General features: G+C 41.5%; 1 protein-coding gene across 1 annotated transcript in view; it reads left to right on the plus strand.

Annotated features, from left to right (window-relative positions):
- Positions 1-23,050, plus strand: part of LOC120055875 (beta-1,4-galactosyltransferase 2-like) — a 137,451-nt gene extending 114,401 nt beyond the window's left edge. The window contains exons 4-7 of the mRNA XM_039003906.1: positions 1,293-1,480; positions 3,102-3,224; positions 12,248-12,352; positions 22,900-23,050. Of these exons, the coding sequence (XP_038859834.1) occupies positions 1,293-1,480; positions 3,102-3,224; positions 12,248-12,352; positions 22,900-23,050 (567 nt within the window). The remainder of the gene's footprint in view (positions 1-1,292; positions 1,481-3,101; positions 3,225-12,247; positions 12,353-22,899) is intronic.
- The last annotated feature ends 3,135 nt before the right edge of the window (positions 23,051-26,185 follow it).

Below are 26,185 nucleotides of genomic sequence, written 5' to 3' on the forward strand. Positions count from 1 at the left end.
TGAAATATTGGACAATTAATATTTCAGAATAACCCAGAAAAATACCCAGGAACTTTCTGTTGTTGATCTGAGTGATGAGATTGATAATTAGCAGGTCCCATTCAGATTCTCTAACCATCTGTTTGAAACCCATGTCTCCTGACCCCATCATCCTAACACCAGCGCTCTTCTTCTGTGGTGGCAGAGTGGTGGGTGTGCAGTCCTATCGTCCCTATTATGGATGTGAATGTTCCTCACAGCCTTGTGATTACACAATATATACAGCTCCATTTGCAGCGATGCCTGATGGTTCAGGGGGAACGTGTCTTATTGAAGCAATAAAAATGACTCCAATAATGTTTAATGAGCTCACCAACTGGAGAAAAAAAAGGCAATATGGCATTTTAAAGATATATTACCTTATCTGTCTTTGTCTGTCGGATAAAGCCGCAAGTCTCTAATGTTCCATTTTTTGTGCCACTGAAAATATCAAAATGAACATAAGTATTGATTGGAACCAGAGGCTGCAAAAGAGAGACACTCTATCATCTTCTCTGCAAGAAGTGGGAGGAGAAACTTTTTGGAAGAGAATATTTTTGTTTCCTACTTTGTAATGACGTACAATATGTTTTTAATGTATTGTACAGCTCTTAGCTACATCAAATCTAAAAACAGATTTGCATGAAGCCAATATAGGTTGAAATCTTGTCCAAAAAAAAATATAAAAACAAAGGTGTTGACCTTGTTGATCTCATTTTACTGATAACTGTTCTCAGTGATATGTTTGTACCAAGTTAATGTGCTTACAAAACCCCATGTCTCCTCAAATGGAGTTCATGTTTGGAATGCCAGTGCCAGTGGATTTGTAACAATAGATTTTACCTGAGGATTATTTGGTTGCATCTCAGGTATTACAGGATTACAAGGGATTATGTGTTGAACTAGATTATGAGTTCAAATGTTTAAACTGGTACGGTACTTGACCTGCGACACTCTGATTGGATCTGTAATCAAAATGAGCGAAGCATGTTGTGATGTGTAATTTTTCTTTACATAACATTGTTTATTTTTAGTTGTCAGACATTTAATGACGGCCATTCTCCCTGTGGAGTTCTTTACAACATGGACCTTTGTCTAAACTGTCCTTCTGCACAACATGGTCTGACAGGAACATCAATCAACACGTTCAATTGAGGCTTGCAAATCCATCCTTCAGAACCCATTATGAACTATGGCAAAAATATAACTGAATTCACTTAAATCTCAGTGTCCATCAGTTTCTGACCTGTTTTTCCCCCGATGTTATCTTGCAGCTTGGTGAGGAAACCTTCAACAGAGCCAAGCTCCTGAACGTGGGCTACACTGAGGCCCTGAAGGATGCCGAGTATGACTGCTTCATCTTCAGCGACGTGGACCTCATCCCTATGGACGACCGTAACCTCTACCACTGTTACGACCAGCCACGACACTTTGCCATCGCTATGGACAAGTTTGGCTTTAGGTAGGTCAATTGTATTGTGTACTCTCACGCATGTATATTTACTCTAAAAGAAATCTGTTATTCATTTTCTGAGCCTATTCTCCTACCATCTTAAGTTTATTCATTTGGAAAGGTATATGCTTTTAAAGGGACAGTCCTCATATAAAAGTTTGAAGGTATTCTTTTGGGACTGCACACATGATCTGTACAGGATGATGTAACCAAAAGTACTGTTGGAGACTCATCCCCAGTTCATTTGACTGACTTTAAGATGAACTTTCCCTCTGTCTTTCATTGGAATCCGCCCAGCGCTCTCTGATGTTTTTTCTGTGTGGGGCCAAAGAGCAACCCAATCCTAACACATTATTATATATCGCTTTTGTTATTGTCAGGAGTCAAGACATATTTTTGGTGGTATCATTTTACGAATAACTTTACCTGCTGTTGATAACACAAGCATTTTAATGTCAAATTAAATACCCACAATTTTATCCAGTGAATTTGTCCTGCCCCTACTGTACACTGATACCCACTGCTTCATTCTGATGTCAGTGAACATCAGCTTGAGTTAAAGTTAGCCTTTTCTCACATCTAACGCAGCCCTATCCACATACTTTATAGCCTTCAAATTGGCAATATAGTTACAAAAAGCCCTCAAGACACTCATGCCTAACAGACAAATTCACCCAATGCCATTTTACCTGCTTGGATATGCAATTAAAATTGCTGTGTAATTTGTGACAGATTGATTGAACACAATTCCTCAGCATCTAGCTAGGCTTTGTATCCATTGCATGTGGATTAAGCAGCCTATTTGCTAAACATCTTATGCAAGTCCCTCAATGCACCAGCGTTGACTGCTAATATCAATAAACTGTGATGATAATCCCATTTCTAAACTGTATGGAATTCACACTACAGTGGCTTTCTCCTGGCTACAACATTACTTTCTCTAATAACCTACACATCCTCCAGCAAATAGGCTGCTTAGAAACACACATGGACGCAAGCACGCACACACAGACACGGATGCACGCATACAAGGACACACACACACAACATTTTCTCTATATTGTTTGTGTGAAGGCTGCTGCTACAGCAGATGTCCTCATTAGTTTTTTGCTTGTTGTTTTTTTACATAAAGCTCCCTGTCGCTGGCTCTGTCTGACGTCACAAACACACACACACTCACCACTGGCCTGAGGCAGACTCCAGGCACCCGCCATGATACTCGGCTAACCTTCTGCACCGTGGAACATTACAATGGGGCTCTGTAGAAAGGCTAACTCTCCATCTCCAAATCTTCTGCATATCTTCAAGTCATGTGCATAAATAATAGCACCTCACATCAAGTGACACTTTTTCCCTTTAACTTTTGAAGCAATCCGAGCTACTGTAGCTATAGAAACAATACATTGTTAATTTATGTATTTTTATTTCGTTACTTCTGCTCGCATTCTTACAGTATACACATGAAGTGCATGAATACAAAATATGTCATGTTGTAATTTTCAGTTGTCTTGAATGCAATACAGTAGAGTATCCATATTTGACAGGCTTGTTTTTTTAAAGGCCAGGATCTGTAATGAACCTCAAATCTGACAACCGCCTCAATGCTTTGACAGTTATTTTCCCCTTGCAGGCTTCCTTACGCTGGGTACTTTGGCGGGGTTTCTGGGCTGAGCAAAAAACAGTTTCTCAAGATCAATGGCTTCCCCAACGAGTACTGGGGCTGGGGAGGAGAGGATGATGATATCTATAACAGGTAAGACTGCATGGCAGAAATATTCCAAAAAACACCCATCAATCCCAGCACAGCACAGTACCAGAAAAAGACTGGTGCAGCCGTTTTATTTGACATTTAGATTATAGCTGATACAGTCATTTGCATATTGGTTAGAATATTTGTACCTTTATTTAACTAGGCAAGTCAGTTAAGAACAAATTCGTATTTACGATGACGGCCTACCTTGGCCACACCTGGACGACGCTGGGCCAATTGTGCGCCGCCCTGTGGGACTCACAATCACGGCTGGATGTGATACAGCCTGGATTTGAAACAGGCACTGTAATGATGCCTCTTGCACTGAGATGCAGTGACTTAGACTGCTGTGCCACTCGGGAGCGGGAGCAGTATCAGTCATCGCTACTTTAACAGCTGTACTTTAACAGCTTTGAATTATTTAATGCTGATAACATTCTAAAGGCACAGATGAGGTATTAAAAGAGTGAAGTAGGCACAGCTTCAGGTCTTATTAAACGCAAAATGTATGCCTGGCCTGTCACTTTACTTTATCATTGAAATACTTTTTTCCTGAATGTCCAGATAGAATGTCATTGTTCTTCCCGACCACATTCTCTCACAGTGCTGCTAGCTCACAGACGGTCAAAACTTTAATAGCATGATAGTAGCTGCAATAGATTTGATCCATTAAAGCATCAAGATTTCCCCTGAGATGTTTCCTTCAACAGAGCTATTTCTGTTTCAGTGGATGATGTGGGATGTTATCCTCCTGCATGCTGCTGCGTATGCCAATACATGAGCGTGAAAGGCTAAATTCAACGTTGTAGACACCAAAATAAGCATATATAAAAAAGCATAAAGGTGTTCTTTCATTGAAATCTACAATATTTTCAGGGCTCACTTGTTTTAACACCATTTTATTTATAGCAATTTGAAATGTCCTTGAATATACACACTGGATCTCATGGCCAGGCAGAGAGGGGACTGATGATGATGGTGTTAGGCTAGCTTGCAGCAGAGTGAATAGACTCAGGCTACGTCCCAAATGGCACTCTATTCTCTATATAGTGTACTACTTTTGGCTCTGTTTAAAAGTAGTGCACTATATAGGGAATAGGGTACCATTTGGGAAATGGGATACAGCCCTAGACTGAGCTGTGCCTAGGGGGGTGCTGTAGGTCTCTCCCCTAGGCACTCAGTGAGATGGTGATGTGTGAGTGATGGGTCCTGGGCTGTTGCTGGTGTCTCTCTTTCTCTCCCCCTCTCTTACAGCCCCTGTGGGGATGGCTCCTTTCCCTGGGTCTAGCTGCTACAGGACATGGCATCCTAGCCCAAATTGGGGCCTGCCAACACAATCCCAGCTCGGGGGAGTCCATGTCCCTGCTCAGTGCTTTGAGGCCGTGCCCACAGTCTGTTGATCAGAGGTCCAAGAGTGACAGCACTCTTCCCTCTTTAAAATCACATCTTCTTTGTAGGCTAGCATATGGGTCATTCCACATAAAAAAAAACACAAGAAAGAGGATTTTGACACCTACCATCTCAGATTGTTCTGAAATCGTTTCTGTAGTTAGTGACAGATACGATTAGCATTCCTGAAACATTATTTTGTTTAAATATAATTTGATCTCTGAGAAATTAAACGAATTGGTTGCATCCAAATTTGCCATTTTAATTTATAAGATTCAGATAATATTCAATAAATATAGTACCCAACATCCTATTTGGACCAAACTTCTTCCTACCAATAAGTAAGCCACGAAGGAATCGCAACAAAATGTCAAAAGTCACCCACGGACCCCCCATACCCTATGCCAATCCCACCCCAACAACCAGTATACCAGTTCTCTATGTTTGACAAGTAGTATGAAGCTATGGCTTGTAGTATTGCTTCTTCATACCATGTAATGTAGAGAACCCAGCCACAAAGTCATAACAGCTTTCCCAATTTGGCAACAAATGCAGCTCCGGCAGGAGAATTCAGTAGGCGAATATCACAGACAATCACAACACTGGCGTGTAAGTAATACTGTGAAACACTATGGTTCCAATATTAGTGCCAGATATGTTATGGACATTTTCTGAAATTACAATGCTAAAATAAAAAATATAAATAATATGTGTAGCACCTTTCATTTCCATGAGATCAAATAAAATTTCAACAAAATAATGTTTAATGAATGCCAATATTACCTGTTTTTATCTACAGAAACGATTTCATAACAATCTGAGATGGTGGGTGTCATTGCTTTCTGAAATGACATGGAATGACTCCTATGACTTGTAGAGAAAGAGAGAGAGTGATTCCTTTGTGACAGTAAGGTTCAGTGGGTTCAGCCTAAAGCAGGGACTGCACCTGCCTGGAGTGCACTATGTGGCACTGGCATACTGGCTCACAATCCCGTATTGTAATAATAGCTGATGCCTCACACACTCTGTTATGTAGCACAACAGATCTTCCAGCAATGAGAGAGGCTAACTCGGATTAGAGTGATTAAGGGGAGTAGTGTGTTACTGTGTTGACACATTGTAGTTCAGAAGAGCACAGTCACCAAGAATCCAACCACAGTTAATGTTAGAGCACTAAAGACAAAACATACATTTTATGAATCATGATTTTTTTTACCTTTATTTAACTAGGCAAGTCAGTTAATAACAAATTCTTATTTACAATGGAACAGTGGGTTAACTGCCTTGTTCAGGGGCAGAATGACAGATTTTTACCTTGTCAGCTCAGGGATTTGATCTAGCAACATTTTCGCCCCCAATGTATGATTCATAAAGTATTAACATGTGTTCAGACCTCAAAGTGTATTTTGTGATATTTCCATTTTGTCATTTATTTACATCATATCTTGGTTAGACTGCAGAGGCTATACTGTGCTGTAACTCCAGTGATAGCATAGCACAACTAGTGGTGATGCACGGTAGTGCACTCAGAGCCGTGAACTGCAGCACAATATTGTGGGGAGTTCCTCGTTTATTGTAGTGCTTTTTGGAACTGTGCCATGCTTTTAGAACCTGCTGGGGAAAATCCCTTATGATTTGCTTGGAGGGAATACCTCATGTTACAGACGGTGCCAACTTCTCCACATTTTAAAAATAATCATACGTCTTCAGAAAAATGCCTGGGTTGATTTACCACGGCTCAAATAAACAGTTAAAGGGAAAAGGGTGGTTATTTTCTGCCGTTTTTTAATGGACTGCTTTGGGCTTACGTCCTCCTGATGTCTGTCCATTCTCCTTCTTTTGTAAGAAAAAATCTAGTTAATGAAATTATTTTGAATGTACATTCAGACACTTAATTGAACTCTATGGTGTTCCTTAAGGGCTCAGTATCCTCAGTTTACTAAGTACCATAGTATTGATTATCTCACACCTGGATTACCCAGGTAAGGCTAACCATTGATTGGGAGATAGAGTTGAGACTGAGCTCCGTCATCACTATACAGTTTCATTCAGTAAAGGAAGGAAGGGTAGACAGAAATAGCTGGAGGTGATGTTGGCATTACTGGAGAAACAGATAGATGACACTATTTCCCCTGCTTCCTGTAGAGCCCATTCACCCTGAGACCAGCAACTGGAATGGAAGCATACTTAAAAAACTCTCTCTATCACCCCTCCTGGGCATGTACGTACAACTGAAGAGCAGCAGATCCATCCAGTGTCTTGGATGGGCAACTCCTTGGCTGTCAGCATCTGTGCAGTGAAACAGGGACCTGGAGGGACAGTTAGTTCCCTCATATTTACTTCTACTACAAGGTGACTAACTGTCAGAGCTCCGACTGTCTCTTGTGACAGACAGACAGACAGGCTCTGTCTGGTGGCAAGTGCTCTCCCTGGCCTAGACGTACACCTGGCTGATACTGAAAAAAATACAATCCCAAGTCATAGCCTATTTCATGGGCATAAGTGGTCCGTAAATACGTTAACTATCATAGGATTTTCCCTAACAAACATCAACAGTCCAGACACTATCTATTCTACATTTACATAGCGCACAGTGTCACTCTACTGCGTTCTGTCTTTAATAGAGGGAGGGAGATACAGGAGAAAAATGCCAGCTTTGGCAGGACTCTCATTTCTCGATTGCCCTTGTGTGGCTATTTCTAATTAGAGGGAGACAGGAGGGAGTGGATAGAGATTGGGCAGGCAGCAGAGATTGAACCACCGCAGTCAGCAAGACAGACAGAGCACACACTCAATCCAACATGAGCGATTTCAGGTTCGTTCCACTCATCTCCTCATCTCTCCCCAATGGCTTCATTCTCTGCAGCACTCCATTCATTTCGGTTCTGATGAGGTAATGCCGCAGATTCCAATTCCCCTGGACTCCAAGAGTCTAATGCATTTAAGAAAGACTGGAGAGAAAGTTTTAAAAGGCTAGAGAAATTCTTCATTAATTCAATCAAAAGGGCAGACAAGGCCAAATTAGCTGTCCAGACATCTGTATCAAAATGACCACTGACTCAGGAAAACAATTATTTTTTGTTGAAATATTTAACAGGGACACAGAAAGTGAATGATATCAGTGGCAATGTGAGAATACAAAGGAAGTCAACAAAGGAACAACTATTGCAATGTGTATGTATTGAGAGAGAGAAACCATTTTGCAGTAATGTCAACCATACATCAACCATACATCAACCATGCATCAACCATACATCAACCATACACACAACTGACAATGTAATCCTACTTCTGTTTCTTCTCCTTTCTCTAAGCCTGAATAATACTTTGCTTTCAATGGCAATGTTAATTTAGGAAAACAGATATTTTGCTTCTCAACAAAGAAAATCTTATGACATTGTGCCTGAAAGCAGAGTGAAGAACAGATATAGACAAATCTGTTGTGAAAGGTCAGAGGGCTGTTTTTCCTCTCCTTTTTACTTTCTACCAAAAAAATGCTTTGTATTATATTATATCGCTCAATGCTCTCTTCATCATGGCCCCTCTGAGAGTTTTGAAAAGGTTTGATGGAGTTCAAGGTATCTGGTTCAGAATGAAAGGGCCCACAGATCCTTGGCACACAGCGCTGTTCAATACGATTGAGCCAATTTTGTGTGCTCGCTGGGCTGAGACAGCAGCATGTGAAGGCATGGAGGAGAGAAGTCAAGCTAATGAGTCGAAGGGTGCAGCAGCAGCACATGGATCCCCATGGCTTTTGACTAAACAGAACAGTAAATTATAAAGAAAACCTGTCAGAGGCCCATGTTGTTGACCCATGTTTCATACAGTACAGCTCATGTCATGGACATTACATCTTGCAATCATTCAAGGTCTCTGGTGGAGACTCTTCCCAGAACGTGTCCAAATATTTACTCTTCAACTTGTCCTAAAGTAAAGAAATTGTAAAAAAAATAATGCATGCCTTACCTCCTCCTGATGTCTGTCCATTCTTCTTTTGGTAAAAAGAAATCTAGTTAAATCAATTCTTTTGAAAGTTCTTTCAGACACTTGGTGGTCCTTAAGGACCCAACATCCTCAGCTCACTCCGCAAACTAAGTACCATAGTATTGATTAACTCACACCTGGATTACCCAGCCAAGCCTAACCATTGATTGGGAGATATAGCTGAGACTGTGCCCATCCCCCTGCCTGCCCCCTTATCTCCTTGAAATCACTGCAGATGGTTGAAGCTTTTTCAACCTGATACCTTGAAACCACAGTTAACACTACAGAATGTCCTGAAGCCAAATAAGTCACTGAATAGTTCAGTTTCCAGCTGGACTGAATGATAATCATGTAGGTATATAGTATTTAACACAGACCCAGTTAGTTTTAGTAGCTTCTGCCATGCCCTAAATGAGCAAGGTATACATACCTATTCTGGTTGCATTTTTATTTAACTAGGCAAGTCAGTTAAGAACAAATTCTTATTTACAATGACAGCCTAGGAACAGTGGGTTAACTGCCTTGTTCAGGGGCAGAACAACAGATTTTTACCTTATCAGCTCAGGGATTCAATCTAGCAACCTTTCAGTTACTGGCCCAACGCTCTAACCATTAGGCTACCTGCCACCCTGTTGCATACAGTAGGCTTCATCCCAAATGGCATCATATTCCCTACACAGTACACTAATTTTGACCAGAGCCATCCCACTGGACACAAACTGGTTGAATCAATGTTGTTTTAATGTAATTTGTCAACATATTGTGACATGGAATCTACGTGGAAAATACATTGGATTTGAAAAAAAGTCATCCACGTAAACAGGTTGTTTTGAGGATGAAATTTCAACCACAGGATTATGTCATCATGGTAACCAAGTTTCAATAGACAAACCTTGTATAAAATATGTTGAATTTATACCTTTAAAACAATGTCAGATCTTCAACGTTATATCCGCTATCAGAACAAAATACAATAGGCTGGGCAGCACCTCTTACTGGAGAATTTATCTATCTATAGCTACCCTTTGGTCTCTCATCCAGGGTTTTAACCAAACCCAGCCCTGCTTAGCTATGATATTTGTCCCTGACTGTGCTATCGTGAGAATGATTGTTGAGAGATCTCCACTTAAAAACGAAATAGATTCACTGTTACTATCGAAGTCATTCCAAAGGGCAGGTTTAACAGAGAAAATTAAATGTGACCATATTTAACACTCATATATCATTAATAATGCTATTTAGGCCTATATAGAATTTTCTCAGTCATCAATATTGTTTCAAATCAACCCAGAATTCAACTAAAAATAGACAATACAATATGCCTAGGGTTTCAAGCTCTGGTTGATTTCAAATGTAATGATATTTAGTGATATTGAATTGTGTTTGTCAACGCAACCAAATATCAACATTAGAAGGAGATGTATCCTCTGCTTGGATAATTCCATCTGTGCCACTGACTTAGTCGCCTTTAATTCCAGTTGGATGCACGTCTCCATCTCAACCAAAAATATAAGTTAAATAATATTTAAAGTACATTTAAAGTTTTATTCGGTTTAGTGCTATTCTTTAACTTTAACTAGTTTTTTCAGTTATTAATTTGTAGACAAACTGGAATTAAAGCCAGACTAAGTCAGTGGCACAAACAACACTGAACCATGCATGAGAGCACCAGCTGTTCCGGACGACTGTGTGATCTCTCTCTCTGTAGCGTATGTGAGTAAGACCTTTAAACAGGTTAACATTTGCAAGGCCGGGGGGGCCAGACTGAATACCAGAATGAATACTCAGCGCCTGCGCTGACCAGCTGGCAAGTGTCTTCACTGACATTTTCAACCTCTCCCTGACCCGGTCTGTAATACCAACTTGTTTCAAGCAGACCACAATAGTCCCCGTGCCCAAGAACGCCAAGGTGACCTGCCTAAATGACTATTGCCCTGTTGCAATCACATCTATAGCCATTAAATGCTTTAAAAGACTGGTCAACACCATCATCCCAGACACCCACTCCAGTTCTTCTAAACAAGACCGCTAAATAGCTACCCACTGCTGCTACTGTCTTAACTATACTGTTGCCTCGTCACTTTAACCCTACAGTGGGTTAACAGCCTTGTTCAGAACAAAATATTTTTACCTTGTCAGTGTGGGGATTCGATCCAGCAACCTTTCAGTTACTGGCCCAACGCTCTAACCACTAGACTACCTACCGCCCCTATATGTACATAGCTACCTCAATTACCTCATACAACTCGGTACTGGTACTCCCTGTATATATCCATGTTATTTTTACTCGTCATTGTTATTTGTTATTCACTGTGACACTATATCTATTTTTATTGCATTTTTTTATCTTTAACTCTGCATTGTTGAAAAAGGATCCATAAGTTAGCATTTACTGTTAGTCTACAACTGTTGAAGCATGTGACAAATAACATTTGATTTTAACCTATACGATTTTTAAAACAGGTAATCCTTAGTGCTATTGTTTCTGGGTCAAGAATACACAAGGGGAATATTTTGAATCCACTCTCTGCATTATGTATTACCAAACCTTCCTGTTACTTGCAGAAAACACACAGACTCTAACACAACAGAAACACCCTTACTGTACACACACACACGGACACAAACACACACACAGACAGACACGCACTCACGTGCGCACAAACACACACTGTTTATGTTATTGATCTCCATGTACTCCAGAGAAAGAGGGAGGTTCAGAGAGAGAGGCAGAAGCTAGCTTAATGACCCAGCTGGAGCAACGTGACGCTCACATGACAAATGCAGGGAGGGTCATTTTTTTAAATCCAGGGGCTTCATACGGATAAAGAGGCAAGGGGGGATATTTTAATGACCTCATTCTTCAAGCAATCAAGCAGCTGGAAGCAGCATTTTACTCAAACAAATGGCTTTGTTTTCCAAGACAGTTAGCATGGCGGCTTAGGCTGGTCTCTTCAGGAAAGCTAAGAGACACTTAATGGGAAGAGCCTGGATTCTCTTCAATCTGTTCTACTGAATTTGTTTTCATAAATGTTTTCTTTGACTCGCTTGGCATTTTCTTCTCATCTGGGCTAATGAGGCTTTGATGGCGGGATGCAGAAGCAATGTGTTTTGCTGTATGTTTGTCAGTCAGTAAGTGCGAGGCCCACAGATAGAAACTGTCAGGCTTGGCTGCACCAATAACACAGGAGGTTTAGAATGAATCAGAGCATTACAGAGTGAAATAAAACCATTTCATCCCATCTTGGGGACCAAACATTGTAAACACCCAAACACACACATGGTTCCATGTTGCTGCGTGAATGAATATGATTTCTTATTTTCCTCCATCTAGGTCTAGGATAGGCTTTAGTTTGTACAGATTGGTTGTCTACAGTCAGTGCCTTGCTTTACCCCATTTTTGTTGCATTACAGCTGAAGCTTAACTCGAGATTGCTATTACAGTGTCTCATCATGGCTGGCATTGCTACAGCTGCTTTGGAGCAGTTATGACTTCCCAATTGGCAACTGACAGTATTTCTTATATAGTGTACTTCTTTTGACCAGGGCCCATAGGGCTCTTGGCAAAAGTAGTGCACTATGTAGGGAATAGGCTGCCATTTGGGACGCACATTTTAACGGATTCTTTCTAAAGCATGACTCCTCTGTTGTAGGATCACCCTCAACGGGATGAAGGTGGTTCGACCGGACGTCCGGATCGGCCGCTACAGGATGATCAAACACGAAAGAGACAAGCACAATGAACCCAACCCACAAAGGTTTGCCTTTGATTCCTATCTTTTTGTCCCTAGACACTAGCCTGGCCCCAGATCGGTTTGTGCTGTCTTGCCAACAATGACATAGAAGTTGGCAAGACAGCACAAACAGATCTAGGACCAGGCTATCTTTTCCTCCCTAAACACAGCATTCATTCTAACTATAGAAGGTACAGAAAGTGCAGGTTCTGTAGCTATTGTTTGCTCAGTTACCAAAGTTGTCTTTTTGATAAAGGTTGTCTCACACTCACACATTATACTACCATCTTACGGTTGAAGGCTGCTCTAAGATGAATCCCCCATCCCATAGATTTGGCAGGAAAATAACACCTCATAGAAATTGATTATCATTGTTTATTCACTGCTAAGAGGGCTCTTTCATGCATGAATAGCGAACCCATCAATGACTCTAAAAAGAGCAGATCGATAACAGCATGGCTATATGCAGCGCTGTTAGTTGTGATTGTTCCTAAACCTCAGAACCCTACAGAGCTGAGCTGCAATTTGCAAAACAGTTATTGCATAGCATGAATAGACTCACTGTAGAATTGACAGACTTTTATTGATCACATCTAACCCCTTGCTGGCTCTTACCATGATAGAAAGGCCAAAAAACCACAGGTGGCCATTTAATTCTTGGGCTACTCTTGTTATTCTTTTTCCATGAACTCCCAGTCCCTAGGACTCCCAGTGTGCGAAGATAACAGCCACAAGAGTAGCGAGAGCGAAACCTCTTCCTCTGCAGCGCGGGCAAAACTTTTTTTCCAGCACCCCCAAAAGAATATTGCACCACCCCCACCCCCAAACTACTTCCCACGGCTATGACTGCACCTAATGAATTGAGAGGGGTTTGCTGTGCTGACAGAGCCAGGGAAGCATGCTGTTGTCTGTTTGGCTTGTGGCTGTGTGGTGACAAGTTGATGGGTTGATACATGATCAAAGTACTTACCATGCAATCCCAATCAACATGATGCATCTTGAATGGCACCCTATCCCCTTCATGGTGCACTACTTTTGAACAGGGCCCATAGGGCTCAGGGCCCTGGTCAAAAGTAGTGCGCTTTAAAGGGAATAGGGTCCCATTTGACGCAACAAATGTCTCGAATCTGATACCATCACTTATTACTAGGTTGACCACATTTAAAATACCCAAATGCAGGACAAAAGCATGATATATTTCTTTTTTGGCAGTTGAACGAAACAAGTTGAACGAAACAAGTTGAACGAAATCACCTAATATCTTTTCAGTCTAATACGGCTATTTACTTACTTTTGTAGCTCTTCATCAGAAGCAGGCTTTTTGTAAGTAGTTAAATGTTCTTTACAAGTTTAGCTGGAATTTAGACCGAAAGGATTTGACAAATGTGATTGATTGACAATATTACATTGGCCTACGTCTCACCTTGCGCTGAGCAGAATATCAGATCTCAACAACGATTGGAGAAGTGTTTAACATCCCCAGTACCACATCCTTATGATATACATCTTGTAAAAAAAAATGCAACATGACTGCAAACAGATCTATTATGACGAGATGCTCATGTCTCCGCCCTAACTATGGCAGTCGTTGTCCCAAAGATGGGAAGGCAGGCGACAAGTTTAGGTCCAAAATAAGCCCATAGAAACACATCGGGCTTATTTTGGCTAATTTTGGTGAGAGTGAAACCTCTCGCTTTGCCTCTTCCTCCCTGCTGCAAAAGATGCAAGTAAGAATGTCTGACTGAAATACGGGACATTTCGGCCTTTTTTTGTAAATTAGTGGTGTTTGAATGTGTTGATAAAATGTGGGACATGATTGTTTGGTGCAGGACAAAGGGACAAAATATGGGACTGTCCGACAGAATCCAGGACATGTGGTCACCCTACTTATAACATATTTATAAGAGATGTAGCTACCCTGCACACATAGGTATGTGGAAACCCCTTCAAATTAGTGGTTTCGGCTATTTCAGCCACACCCGTTGCTGACAGGTGTATAAAATCGAGCACATAGCCATGCAATCTCCATAGACAAACATTGGTAGTAGAATGGCCTTACTGAAGAGCTCAGTGACTTTCAACATGGCACCGTCATAGGATTCCACCTTTCCAACAAGTCAGTTTGTCAAATTTCTGTCTTGCTAGAGCTGCCCCGGTCAACTGTCAATGCTGTTATTGTGAAGTGGAAACGTCTAGGAGCAACAACGGCTCAGCTCCAAAGTGATAGGCCACACAAGTTCACAGAACTGGACCGCCGAGTGCTGATGCGCACAGTGCGTAAAAATCAACACTCAAATAAAATTTGATTTGATCACTGCCGAGTTCCAAATTGCCTACGTCAGCACAAGAACTGTTCGTCGGGAGCTTCATGAAATGGGTTTCCATAGCCGAGCAGCCGCACACAAGCCAAATATCACCATGTGCAATGCCAAGCATTGGCTGGAGTGGTGTAAAGCTCACCACCATTGGACTCTGGAGCAGTGGAAATGCATTCTCTGGAGTGATGAATCACGCTTCACCATCTGGTAGTCCGACGGACGAATCTGGGTTTGGTGGATGCCAGGAGAACGCTATCTGCCCGAATGCATAGTGCAGGAGGAATAATGGTCTCGGGCTGTTTTTCATGGTTCGGGCTAGGCACCTTAGTTCCAGTGAAGGGACATCTTAACACTACAGCATACAATGACATTGTAGATGATTCTGTGCGTCCAACTTTGTGGCAACAGTTTGGGGAAGGCCCTTTCCTGATTCAGCATGACAATGCCCCCGTGCACAAGCGAGGTCCATACAGAAATGGTTTGTCGAGATCGGTGTGAAAGAACTTGATTGGCCTGCACAGAGCCCTGACCTCAACTCCATCTAACACCTGGGGTTGTGGTGCCCGACCTTACTAAAGCTCTTGTGGCTGAATTGAAGCAAGTCCCCGCAGCAATGTTCAAAACATCTAGCGGAAAGCCTTCCCAGAAGAGTGCAGGCTGTTATAGCAACAAAGTGGGGACCAACTCAGTATTAATGGCCATGATTTTGGAATGAGATGTTTGAGTAGCAGGTGTCCACATACTTTTGTAGTGTAGTGCATGTACAGTGCATTCGCAAATACTTTTTCCAAATTTTGTTATGTTACAGCCTTATTCTAAAATGGATTACATTTATTTTTTTCCTCTTCAGTCTACACACAATACTCCATAATGACAAAGCGAAAAAGTTTTTTTTTGTTGCAAATGTGTAAAAAAAAAAGAAAGAACCTTATTTACATAATTATTCAGTCCCTTTGATATGAGACTCGAAATTAAGCTCACGTGCATCCTGTTTCCATTGATCATCCTTGAGATGTTTCTACAACTTGATTGGAGTTCACCTGTGGTAAATTCAAATGAATGGACATGATTTGAAAAGGCACACACCTGTATGTATAAAGTCCCACAGTGTGCAAAATAATAAGTGCATTTCTCAGAACAATTTGTACAAACTGCAATATACAATAGATATGTTTCTAAAGCTAGTCAGTCACTAAAAATCCTTAGTACATCTCTCAAAAGTAAATATTTATGCCAATGATCATGTCAGTGTCATCAGAATGATAAGTCATTGAGTCATTGTTCACGAACAAGGTCGTCAAAATGTTTAGGCATGTTGTCAATGTAACTGTGTACTTTGACAGTATTACCTGATGTAAACTTAGGCTACAGTTTGGATGACAGTTACTGTATTGAAAAAGCACAAGGCTGCACTTCTATGGCATATATCAATTTCAACAGTACTATTTACATATTACTGTATGTGGGTTATTGATTGAAAGAGACTGGACAACCCAAGGGGCACAAAGGAAAAAAACTCAATTAGAAAGAAACACAGGAAACCACAACTTTGCCCGCAGCACTGTTGTGCTGTCTCTACACATCCAGACGTTCCTGTCTGTCGGCCCACATATTCTCATCCACATCACACCGGATATTTTCCCTTCCAATGCAACGTGGAAAGAATCTTTTGGAATGCCTTATCCATCCTCTGCAGGCGTCTACTGTGATGTCCTCACATGCTGCATCCATTGCAGCCAGCAGGGTCATCTGTGTGTGTGGCTGACGATCGTACACCTTCCACCTCCATGCTGAAAATAACTCCTCAATTGGGTTAAGGAATGGTGAATAAGGTGGGAGGAATTCTACGAGCATCCTCGGGTGGGTCACAAACCATTGCCTTATGATGTTTGATCGATGGAAACTCACATTATCACAAATGACCACATACTTTGGAAAATCCTCTCTAAACAGACCCCTCTCATCATCAGGGATGAGAGCCCTGTAGAGAGTCTCTAAAAAGTTGAGTAGATGCTGGGTGTTGTATGGCCCTATAAGGGGGATATGGGTTAGGACACCATGCTCCGAAATAGCAGCACACATGCTGATATTTCCTCCCCGTTGGCCTGGCAAATCCACAGTAGCTCTGTGACCGATGATATTCCGACCCCGCCTTCTGCATTTGGTCAGGTTGAAGTCAGCCTCATCCACGTATACAAAGTTGTGAGAGGGTTCACTTGATTCCAACTCCATTATACGCTATATCCCAGAACACAGTTGAATTTGTTTTGGTAAGGAAGAGTGACATAAAATGTACATATATTGCATGTTCCTTCCACAGCAATGGAAATGTGTGCAGTTTATGCTTACTGTACTATGTGTCACTATAAAATGTTGCTGTAAAGTAGTTACATAGATATATGTTTTACCTGTACATACTGGTACCGTAGCTCCTTAACTCTGTCCTCATTCCTTTGGAATGGTACACGGTACAGCTGTTTCATACTCATCTGGTTTCTATGCAGCACCCTGTCGATGGTTGAGATGCTAACCGTATGGATGTTTTCAAAGACATCGTTGTCTTCTATAATGGTCCTTTGTATTTCCCTGAGTCTCATGGCATTGTTTGCTCAGACCATGGTGCAAATAGCCTCCTCCTGTTGAGGTGTGAAAAGGCGTCCTCTGCCACCGGTTTGAGGTAATCTTGCAGTCCTATGTGGGGAAAAATGCAGTGATGCATCGCACACTTTCACATAGACAAAAACTATGCGAACACACATTTTACTGTAAAACATACAGGTGGGTGCATGTAAGGTGCAGTATGTATCTGTATAGAGTATATTTCTGTATGCTGTGAAATACAAGTGGACTACTGTAATATGAAGCATTGTAGGAAGTATACAGTATACTGCTTATATACAGTAACAGTGCACTGTACATTGGTGGACATACCTGTTCTTTCTTCGAAACGTTTGAACTATTGAGGACACGGTTGATCTCCCAATATTCGGCTGCACCCTTCAACCCGCCTCAGCCATTGTAAGGCCATGATTGACAACATGGTCTACAATAGTGGCCCTTATGTCATCAGATATGCGCCTATGTCCTCTTCTGCCTCTTCCTCTGTTTTGCCTTCCACCACGCATCCTTGCTCCTCTTCTTCCTCCTCTTGGCTGTTGACCCTGTTCGTTTCCTGGTCCATCCATTATTGGAAAATTGCAACTCTGTGTTGTGGTCTGTCTATATATGCTTGCCAATTGATTCTTCATGAGATGCACCTTTGAGCAATTTAGACAACTGGTTGATTGTTGGTTGAACTAACACTTTACATTCCTTCATGAGTGAGGGTCAATTTCACCTGCACGATTCATCAATTCACGTTTTTGTACAAAAGGTCCAATAGAAATGTGTAAAACTATGCTTGACAGTTTATGACAAATAGTTCAACAATTTTGCATGTAATGGCTTATGCAAGGAACTAATGCCTAGATGTTTTGAGGGGTAAGACTATTCAACAGAGAACCATCTACTATATTTTGATCAACATGACATGAGCAATTCATAATGTGGAAAAAAGCTGACACTTGTACATTATCAATTGCAATTTGTTCAAAGGAATAAGAAATTGCTTTAATGATGTGCACAAGTGACTAGATGATTTGGAATTTGTACAAGTAGTATCAAGAATTACACTTTTGATCTAAGAAATGCACCAAAGCGACTGAGAAAAACTGTAACAGTGCTTGTCAAAGTTCAAACCAAGCCATGGGGTTGTCCGTAGAGCTCCGAGACAGGATTGTGTCGAGGCACAGATCTGGGGAAGGGTACCAAAAAATGTCTGCTGCATTGAAGGTCCCCAAGAACACAGTGGCCTCCATCATTCTTGAATGGAAGAAGTTTGGATCCACCAAGACTCTTCCTAGAGCTGGCCGACTGGCCAATGGGTCTTGGTCAGGGAGGTGACCAAGAACCCGATGGTCACTCTGACTGAGCCACTTCTCAGTAAAAGGCACATGACAGCCTGCTCAGACCATGAGAAACAACATTCTCTGGTCTGATGAAACCAAGATTGAACTCTCTGGCCTGAATGCCAAGCGTCACATCTGGAGGAAACCTGGCCCCATCCCTACTGGTGGCAGCATCATGCTGTGGGGATGTGTTTCAGTGGCAGGGACTGGAAGTCAGGATTGAGGAAAGATGAACAGAGCAAGGTATAGAGAGATCCTTGATGAAAACCTGCTCCAGAGTGCTCAGGACATCAGACTGGGGCGAAGGTTCACCTTCCAACAGGACAATGACTAGATTGATTGAATTTGTCACTGACTCACTGTGTGACAGACAGACAGACAGACAGACAGACAGACAGACAGACAGTCAGACAGACAGACAGACAGACAGACAGACAGACAGACAGACAGACAGACAGACAGACAGACAGACAGACAGACAGACAGACAGACAGACAGACAGACAGACAGACAGACAGACAGACAGACAGACAGACAGACAGACAGACAGACAGACAGACAGACAGACAGACAGACAGATAGATAGATAGATAGATAGATAGATAGATAGATAGATAGATAGATAGATAGATAGATAGATAGATAGATAGATAGATAGATAGATAGATAGATAGATAGATAGATAGATAGATAGATAGATAGATAGATAGATAGATAGATAGATAGATAGATAGATAGATAGATAGCCCTTCATCCGCTGACTGGCATTTCTAACAAAGCTTTATTTATTCTCCAGCCTGACTTGGTTCTGATCCATGAGCCTCGGCTTTAGCAAAAGTTGAGGTGCCATGTATACAATTTGTTTGGGGCTAATAAATTATTCATTCATGTCTTGAAGAGGAAAGAGAAACAGAGAAAGCCCTATTAGGGAACCCCACCCCCACCCCCCAAAAAAGGTTTGTCCCTCATTAAAATGCTATGGGGATTATTTGAAGAGTGTTTTGATTCGTATAATAAGAGATTTGGGTTTTAAAATGGAGGAAAGTAGAAAGGCCTTGAAAGGATCTGGGTTTTTATAGCCAAACCTTTTAGAGAGAGAGCACTGCTCAAAATTCTGCCAGCGTATTTACTGGACTGGTGCTGTTGAAGTTTGCGTCTTTATTCCTGGGTATTAAATGAGGAGTTTTAAGGTGCTTTGATCAGTATGTTAAGGGCCTTTAGCCCGGTTCTCTGGAGTTAAGATATTAAAGCCTCTGATGTTTTAATAATAAGGTCATAATAAGCCTATATACTCGTCAATTATGATGTGTGTAGCACAGGAGGCTGCTGAGGGGAGGACGGCTCATCATAATGGCAGGAACGGCACAAATGGAATGGCATCAAACACCTGAAACCATGTGTCTGTGATGTATTTGATACCATTCCACTGATTCCACTCCAGTCATTAACACGAGCCAGTCCTCCCCAATTAAGGTGCCACCAAGCTCCTGTGGTGTATAGTACATAGAGGAAGGATGCACAAGAAGAACAACAGTGTCTTGTTTCTAAAACTAAATGTACTGTATTTGGTTCAAGATGTATGCTTGCTGATGATCCCCAATTGAATTTGTCGATGAATAGAATGCAAGTAGAGCAAGTGAGAAAAACAAAACTACTAGGACGCTACTTTATCATGGTCAGAACACATAGATAATATTGTTATTGAGATGGGTAAGGGAATTGCTGTTACAAGAACATTTTCAGAGTATGTAACATCTAGCACACTGAATCAGGTGATTCAATCCCTGGTCCTATCACACTTAGAGTACTGTCCTGTTATATGGTCAATCCCTGGTCCTATCACACTTAGAGTACTGTCCAGTTATATGGTCAATCCCTGGTCCTATCACACTTAGAGTACTGTCCGGTTATATGGTTAATCCCTGGTCCTATCACACTTAGAGTACTGTCCAGTTATATGGTCAATCCCTGGTCCTATCACACTTAGAGTACTGTCCAGTTATATGGTTAATCCCTGGTCCTATCACACCTAGAGTACTGTCCAGTTATATGGTTAATCCCTGGTCCTATCACACCTAGAGTACTGTCCAGTTATATGGTTAATCCCTGGTCCTATCACACCTAGAGTACTGTCCAGTTATATTGTTAATCCCTGGTCCTATCACACCTAGAGTACTGTCCAGTTATATGGTCAATCCCTGGTCCTATCACACTTAGAGTACTGCCCAGTTATATGGTCAATCCCTGGTCCTATCACACTTAGAGTACTGTCCAGTTATATGGTCAATCCCTGGTCCTATCACACTTAGAGTACTGTCCAGTTATATGGTCAATCCCTGGTCCTATCACACTTAGAGTACTGTCCAGTTATATGGTCAATCCCTGGTCCTATCACACTTAGAGTACTGCCCAGTTATATGGTCAATCCCTGGTCCTATCACACTTAGAGTACTGTCCAGTTATATGGTCAATCCCTGGTCCTATCACACTTAGAGTAGTACATACTAGCAACACGCATAACCACCAAACCAGACAGGCAAATTCAGGGCATCTAAGACAACCCAAGCCAAGGACAAATTGCCTTAATCTACAGTTTTATATAGAGCTATAGCTGAACGGAACTCTTTACCAATCTATATTTCTCAGGCAAAAAGTAAATCCACCTTCAAGAAAAGAATAAAAGAACATCTAATGTGATAGACCATATGACTGGACAGCAAATAGAAAGCATCAACTGAATGTTAAATGTGTTTCCTGTCAGGTATTTTAATTATCTGTATTGTCTACTTGTTGAATGTTTGTGAAGTCTTGATTGTGGTTGTTTGTAATGTCTTGTTAATTGGTGTTGGACCCCAGGAAGATTAGCTAGCGTTACGGCGTTAGCTAATGGGGATCCTAATAAAAAATATAAATATATTTTTTTTTAAGTCACTGTCTCTAAAAACTGTTTTATTTCGTGATAAAAACTCATTATTCTATCCTTGCACTCTGATTATTATGTTTACCTGTCCTCGCATGATAAAGCATTATGCCTCCAAAATTACTCTTAGCTCAACAAATTAGCCTTGTTTACCATAATTATGCAGATTCTGCTAGAAAACCAATCTTACCCTCCACACATTCCAGGGCATCCGTCAGTGTATCCAGGAGAGAGTGGTTCTAATCTCCTACTACGGCCAGTGTTTACTGTTTACCAACATGGATGTTTTTGTTGATTCATGTTGACTACCTCTACAGCTGTGTTACTGCCCCCACCCTGCTCTGTTTGGTCAGTAGGAAGTAGGAGATGTGGTTTAGACATGGTAATGAGACATTAGGCTTGCCAAAAGAAGAAAGCCTACCGTTCATCACGAGTCCAAAAGATTAGTTAGCACCGCCTTGCACCGGGGCATATTAAATCAGTGGATACAAGGCTTCCTCCATCCACAGAGTAGCGTCATCATCAAATATCCAATCATAAATCATCTCATGTTAAGTGGTGGTTTTATGGCTTTTTTGCCTGCTGCCTTGCCTAAATAAGTAGGCACCAAAACTTGAATTAGGGAAGCTTTTAGTGTGACTCCTTACTCTGAGAGATGCCGTTTTCCACTATTACAGTCCATATTTAAGTAATATGTGAGAATATCTCAGATCTCTCCAACACAGGCCTCATTGTGAGATCATTGAGAGACTGATTAAGTACAGTAGTAGAGCACAGTCAGGCTTTTAATCTTCTCTCCTCTTTATAGATAAATCTCTCCCCCCTCTCTCTCTGTCACTCTTTACCCTGTCATTTAAAGGGCTCATAGCCTAAAAGTAATTTAGCTTTCATTTAGATTCCTGACTAGATCTGTGTCTATAGAAATCTCTGTTTAGCTGCTGCTGCTGGGTTCTTCTTGGGTTGACTAGGATTGTGTCGTAGTGGGTTAATGTCAAAGCACATAAAAATACATCTTGTTTGAGCCATTCACTTTTCTTTGAAGATTGGATATGCGCTGCACACAGCTACTGAGGCAGTTTATCCATGGCTTTCGCAAACAGCAAAAGGACATCTGAGAAAACCATTGGGCATTGCAGCCTTGGCATTGGACAATGGATGACTGTTACAGCTGGATGATTCCTGTATGTGTCCTCTGAGTTCCAATACATGCCCATATCACCACCTATTGTCCAATATGGGAATAACAAGAAACATGCAAAACCAACCTGTACAGTATGTTAGCCACAATGATGAAAAAGTAAAACATACAGTAACATTTCACTGCTTGCTACAATGATAACATTTCCCTGTAATAATAATAATGAGTTTTTCCTTCATCTTCTCCAGATTCAATAAGATCCAGAACACCAAGAACACTATGAAGAGAGACGGGATCAGCACGTTAACGTACCGTGTGCTCCAGTTTAAGAAGTACCCTCTCTACACCAACATCTCTGTGGAGATCGGCAAGCCCCCGCCCCGGCCTTTCAGGGGATAGACAGATAGAGAGACCCGGCCTGGACATGGAGAGGGAGGGAGATGGGGCAGAGAACGATAATGCACAGTAGATAGCCTCCATCTCTGCCTCCACCTCCCTCAGCCCGACTCAGACCCAGAAACCCCCCACTGACCTGGGCTAGGAGCCCGCCCAGACCCCTCACAGCCCACTCTGAGTGGAGATACATACCTGTTGCAGTCCAACACTGCTCACAGCTCAATGGTTATGGCAGGCCTCCAACCTGGGACGCTGACTAGCTGACTCTGGGGGGACTAACTCTCAGGAATAGATGAAGAGGGGGGATGTATTAGATCATATTCATTCTCCTGGCTGGAGCCACAGTGCTGTTCTGGAAATGTGCATACTGTACATGAAACACACAGCAATAGGAATGAGGATGTCCAGGGTTCAAGGGGAGTCATATCGACATTGGATCGTTGACACGCTGGGGGTTGGGTTTGGGATTCAGAGGTACTGGAGCAGAACCAAGAAGAGCAGCCCTGATCTCTCTGTGAGAATCTATCTGTCAATCAGAACATACTATATTGGCGCAAAATGAATGTGTACTGTCTGTGCATCTAACGCAGGCTTTCTCCATTTCCCATGTCTCTGCCATTGACAAATGGTTCTGGAGCAGAGCGACATTGTGCACCAACTCCGGTCTCTCTTTGGTCTCTTTTGTTTGTGACAAAGAATTGTTACTATCTGTGGACGGAAACAAGTTTGAGAGACATACAGTGAATAAAGACCCCCTAGTAGTGGATGGGTATGACTATCTAAGGAACTGGTTTTGACCTGTTTGTGGAGAAGAGAGGTCCAGTAAAAAGAACAGAAGATGAACTTCTGGCATTGTTCTAACAGGTGATCATCAGACGTGTTCTGACGTGTTCTCACTCACAAAGGTTATAGTAGATAGTGATGGGAGTTTAAACCTTTGCTGTTTAACAATGGATACCGGCAGTTTTAGAAGAGGATCATATCTTGCTCAAAATACAAGACTCTTTACTCAATTTTTTAGTTTTCGTTTCGAAATTAATAAAATGATAAGGCATTGATAACCTAGTGGTGGGAATTGTGAATGATGTTGATAAGGAGAGTCTAGTATGGTGAATATTTGCATTGTAGCATTCATTCCATCCATTCAAAGGCAGAAGCACACTGCACTGAGGTGATAAGAACACAACGGAAGCTAGTTATTTCCTCGGGTGGATTCCCCTAGAATAAATGGAAAACTAGCCCACATACAGTAAGAACAAATCTAATATCGTATTACTATTAACACTACCAGTGTATGAAAGCCTTTTAACGTCTTAAGTAAGTAAGCTTTTTCTTCTCTCACTCTCTTCTCCTTTTTTTGTACTGCCTAAACACCAAACTGATGCCTTCAGAATTTTTATGAGGGGCAATGATAAGGAATGCTGCATTTTGGGATTTTTTTTAATGACATTCCTGTTGTGTGAAGTGACGTGGAAATCTTTTTGTACTATCAATGGTTTTCTTGGCCAGGCTTGAGTCAGTGAGTATTTAGAGATGCCCCACCAACCAGTTTCCCCTCTGTTTATTTTTAAGAGTCTTTTAAAGTTTGAGTGCATTTCCCTTTTTTCTCTCGACAACACCCTCCACTGCCTTTTATTCCTCTCTCTAGCAAGGCCATATCTCTCTCTTTGTGCCGTGTGTGTCTGTGAACACCACAATGTTTTTCTGTACGTGGCCATCTGATGAATACACAGACAGCTGTATCTGAAGCACACTGCTCCTCTATAGAAATATCAGCAGGATTTCAACAATCCTCTCTCTCTCTCTTTCTGCTTTTTAATTTTTCAGTTTGTTACTACTGGTGTGAGTTGCTGTGCCCTTGGAAAAGAGAGCACCTCGCAAAGTGAATACTCTACTCCCCATTCAACACTGGAGACTGATGTCCTTTTACACTACTCTATTTAAATGTAACTGTCAAATGGATGTACTGTGTATGCACTGCTCTCTGATGACTGTGGACCACAGGATTTAGAATTTGACATATTCCTGCCTATGGTCCCAGTATAGTATGATTCATCAGGCTGCCAAGCTTCTGCTTTTATGTTCAATGCTGAGGGAATAATTCTCCAAAAGGCTAACTATACTACTTGGAACTTTGGGAAGGAGCTTTTACATATAGCTAGCATCCTCATTGCCTAAAATTGGTTTAACAGAACGAGCTCACTACTGATGCAGCACACAACCCCGAAAAAACTTGGTACTGAAGTCACTGGTTTCATTAAATTAAATCATTTGGTTTTTTTTCTGCCAATGATGGCTTTTTATCATAACTCCAGTCCAAGAAATTGTTGGATATTTAGTTTACTATACGGTAGACTACAGGATGTGATTTCTGTACATATCAGACTTGTAGACTCACTCAACAGCTAGTAGCGATCATTACAGGTGCATGGACAAGTTTATCATGTAATTTGTGTTGTGAACAGAGGAAAACGTATAATAGAACTCAGTCTGTTCTGTTGACTTGATATCTATATGGAGATCATGAACCAAGTAGGCTACAACAGGAATAATAAATCCTATTGGTTCTATTATATCAATCTAATCATGAATCATATTGGTATATCCATGATATTATCTTGTTTGGCCTATAGGCTGTATTCTGCCCCACTACCCCACACATAGTGACTGTGGTATAACATTGTAGGTACTGTATAATATAGATTTGATATGATGCGTATTGACAGGGGGACCTTTCAGCATAAGCTTAGAGACATCCTTCCCAGGACTGTCTCTCTCTTTCACAACTCGCCAGCTATGAATCAGTGATAAAGCACCACTCCTCGTCTGCGTCCCAAATGGCACCCCATTCCCCACATAGTGCACTACGGAGCCCCTATGGGCCCTGGTCAAAAGTAGTCACTATGTAGGCAATAGGGTATCATTTTGGCTGCATCCCTCTGCTCCCACCCTCCCCGCAGTCAACTATTATTATTTTCAGTTTGTCCTGCTAATGTATAATTGCGGGGCATCAGCTTTTTTTGTTGACCATGTTTTTGATGCAGCCTTGAGTAGGAAAAGCTGACAGGTGGAATGCTAATGTACTATCCACCTTTGGAGTGTGTCTGAAGTTCTCTCTTCATCCATCTCCTGTTGGCA

This window comes from Salvelinus namaycush, chromosome 11, assembly GCF_016432855.1.
Source record: "Salvelinus namaycush isolate Seneca chromosome 11, SaNama_1.0, whole genome shotgun sequence".
In the NCBI taxonomy this organism is placed as follows: Eukaryota; Metazoa; Chordata; class Actinopteri; order Salmoniformes; family Salmonidae; genus Salvelinus; species Salvelinus namaycush.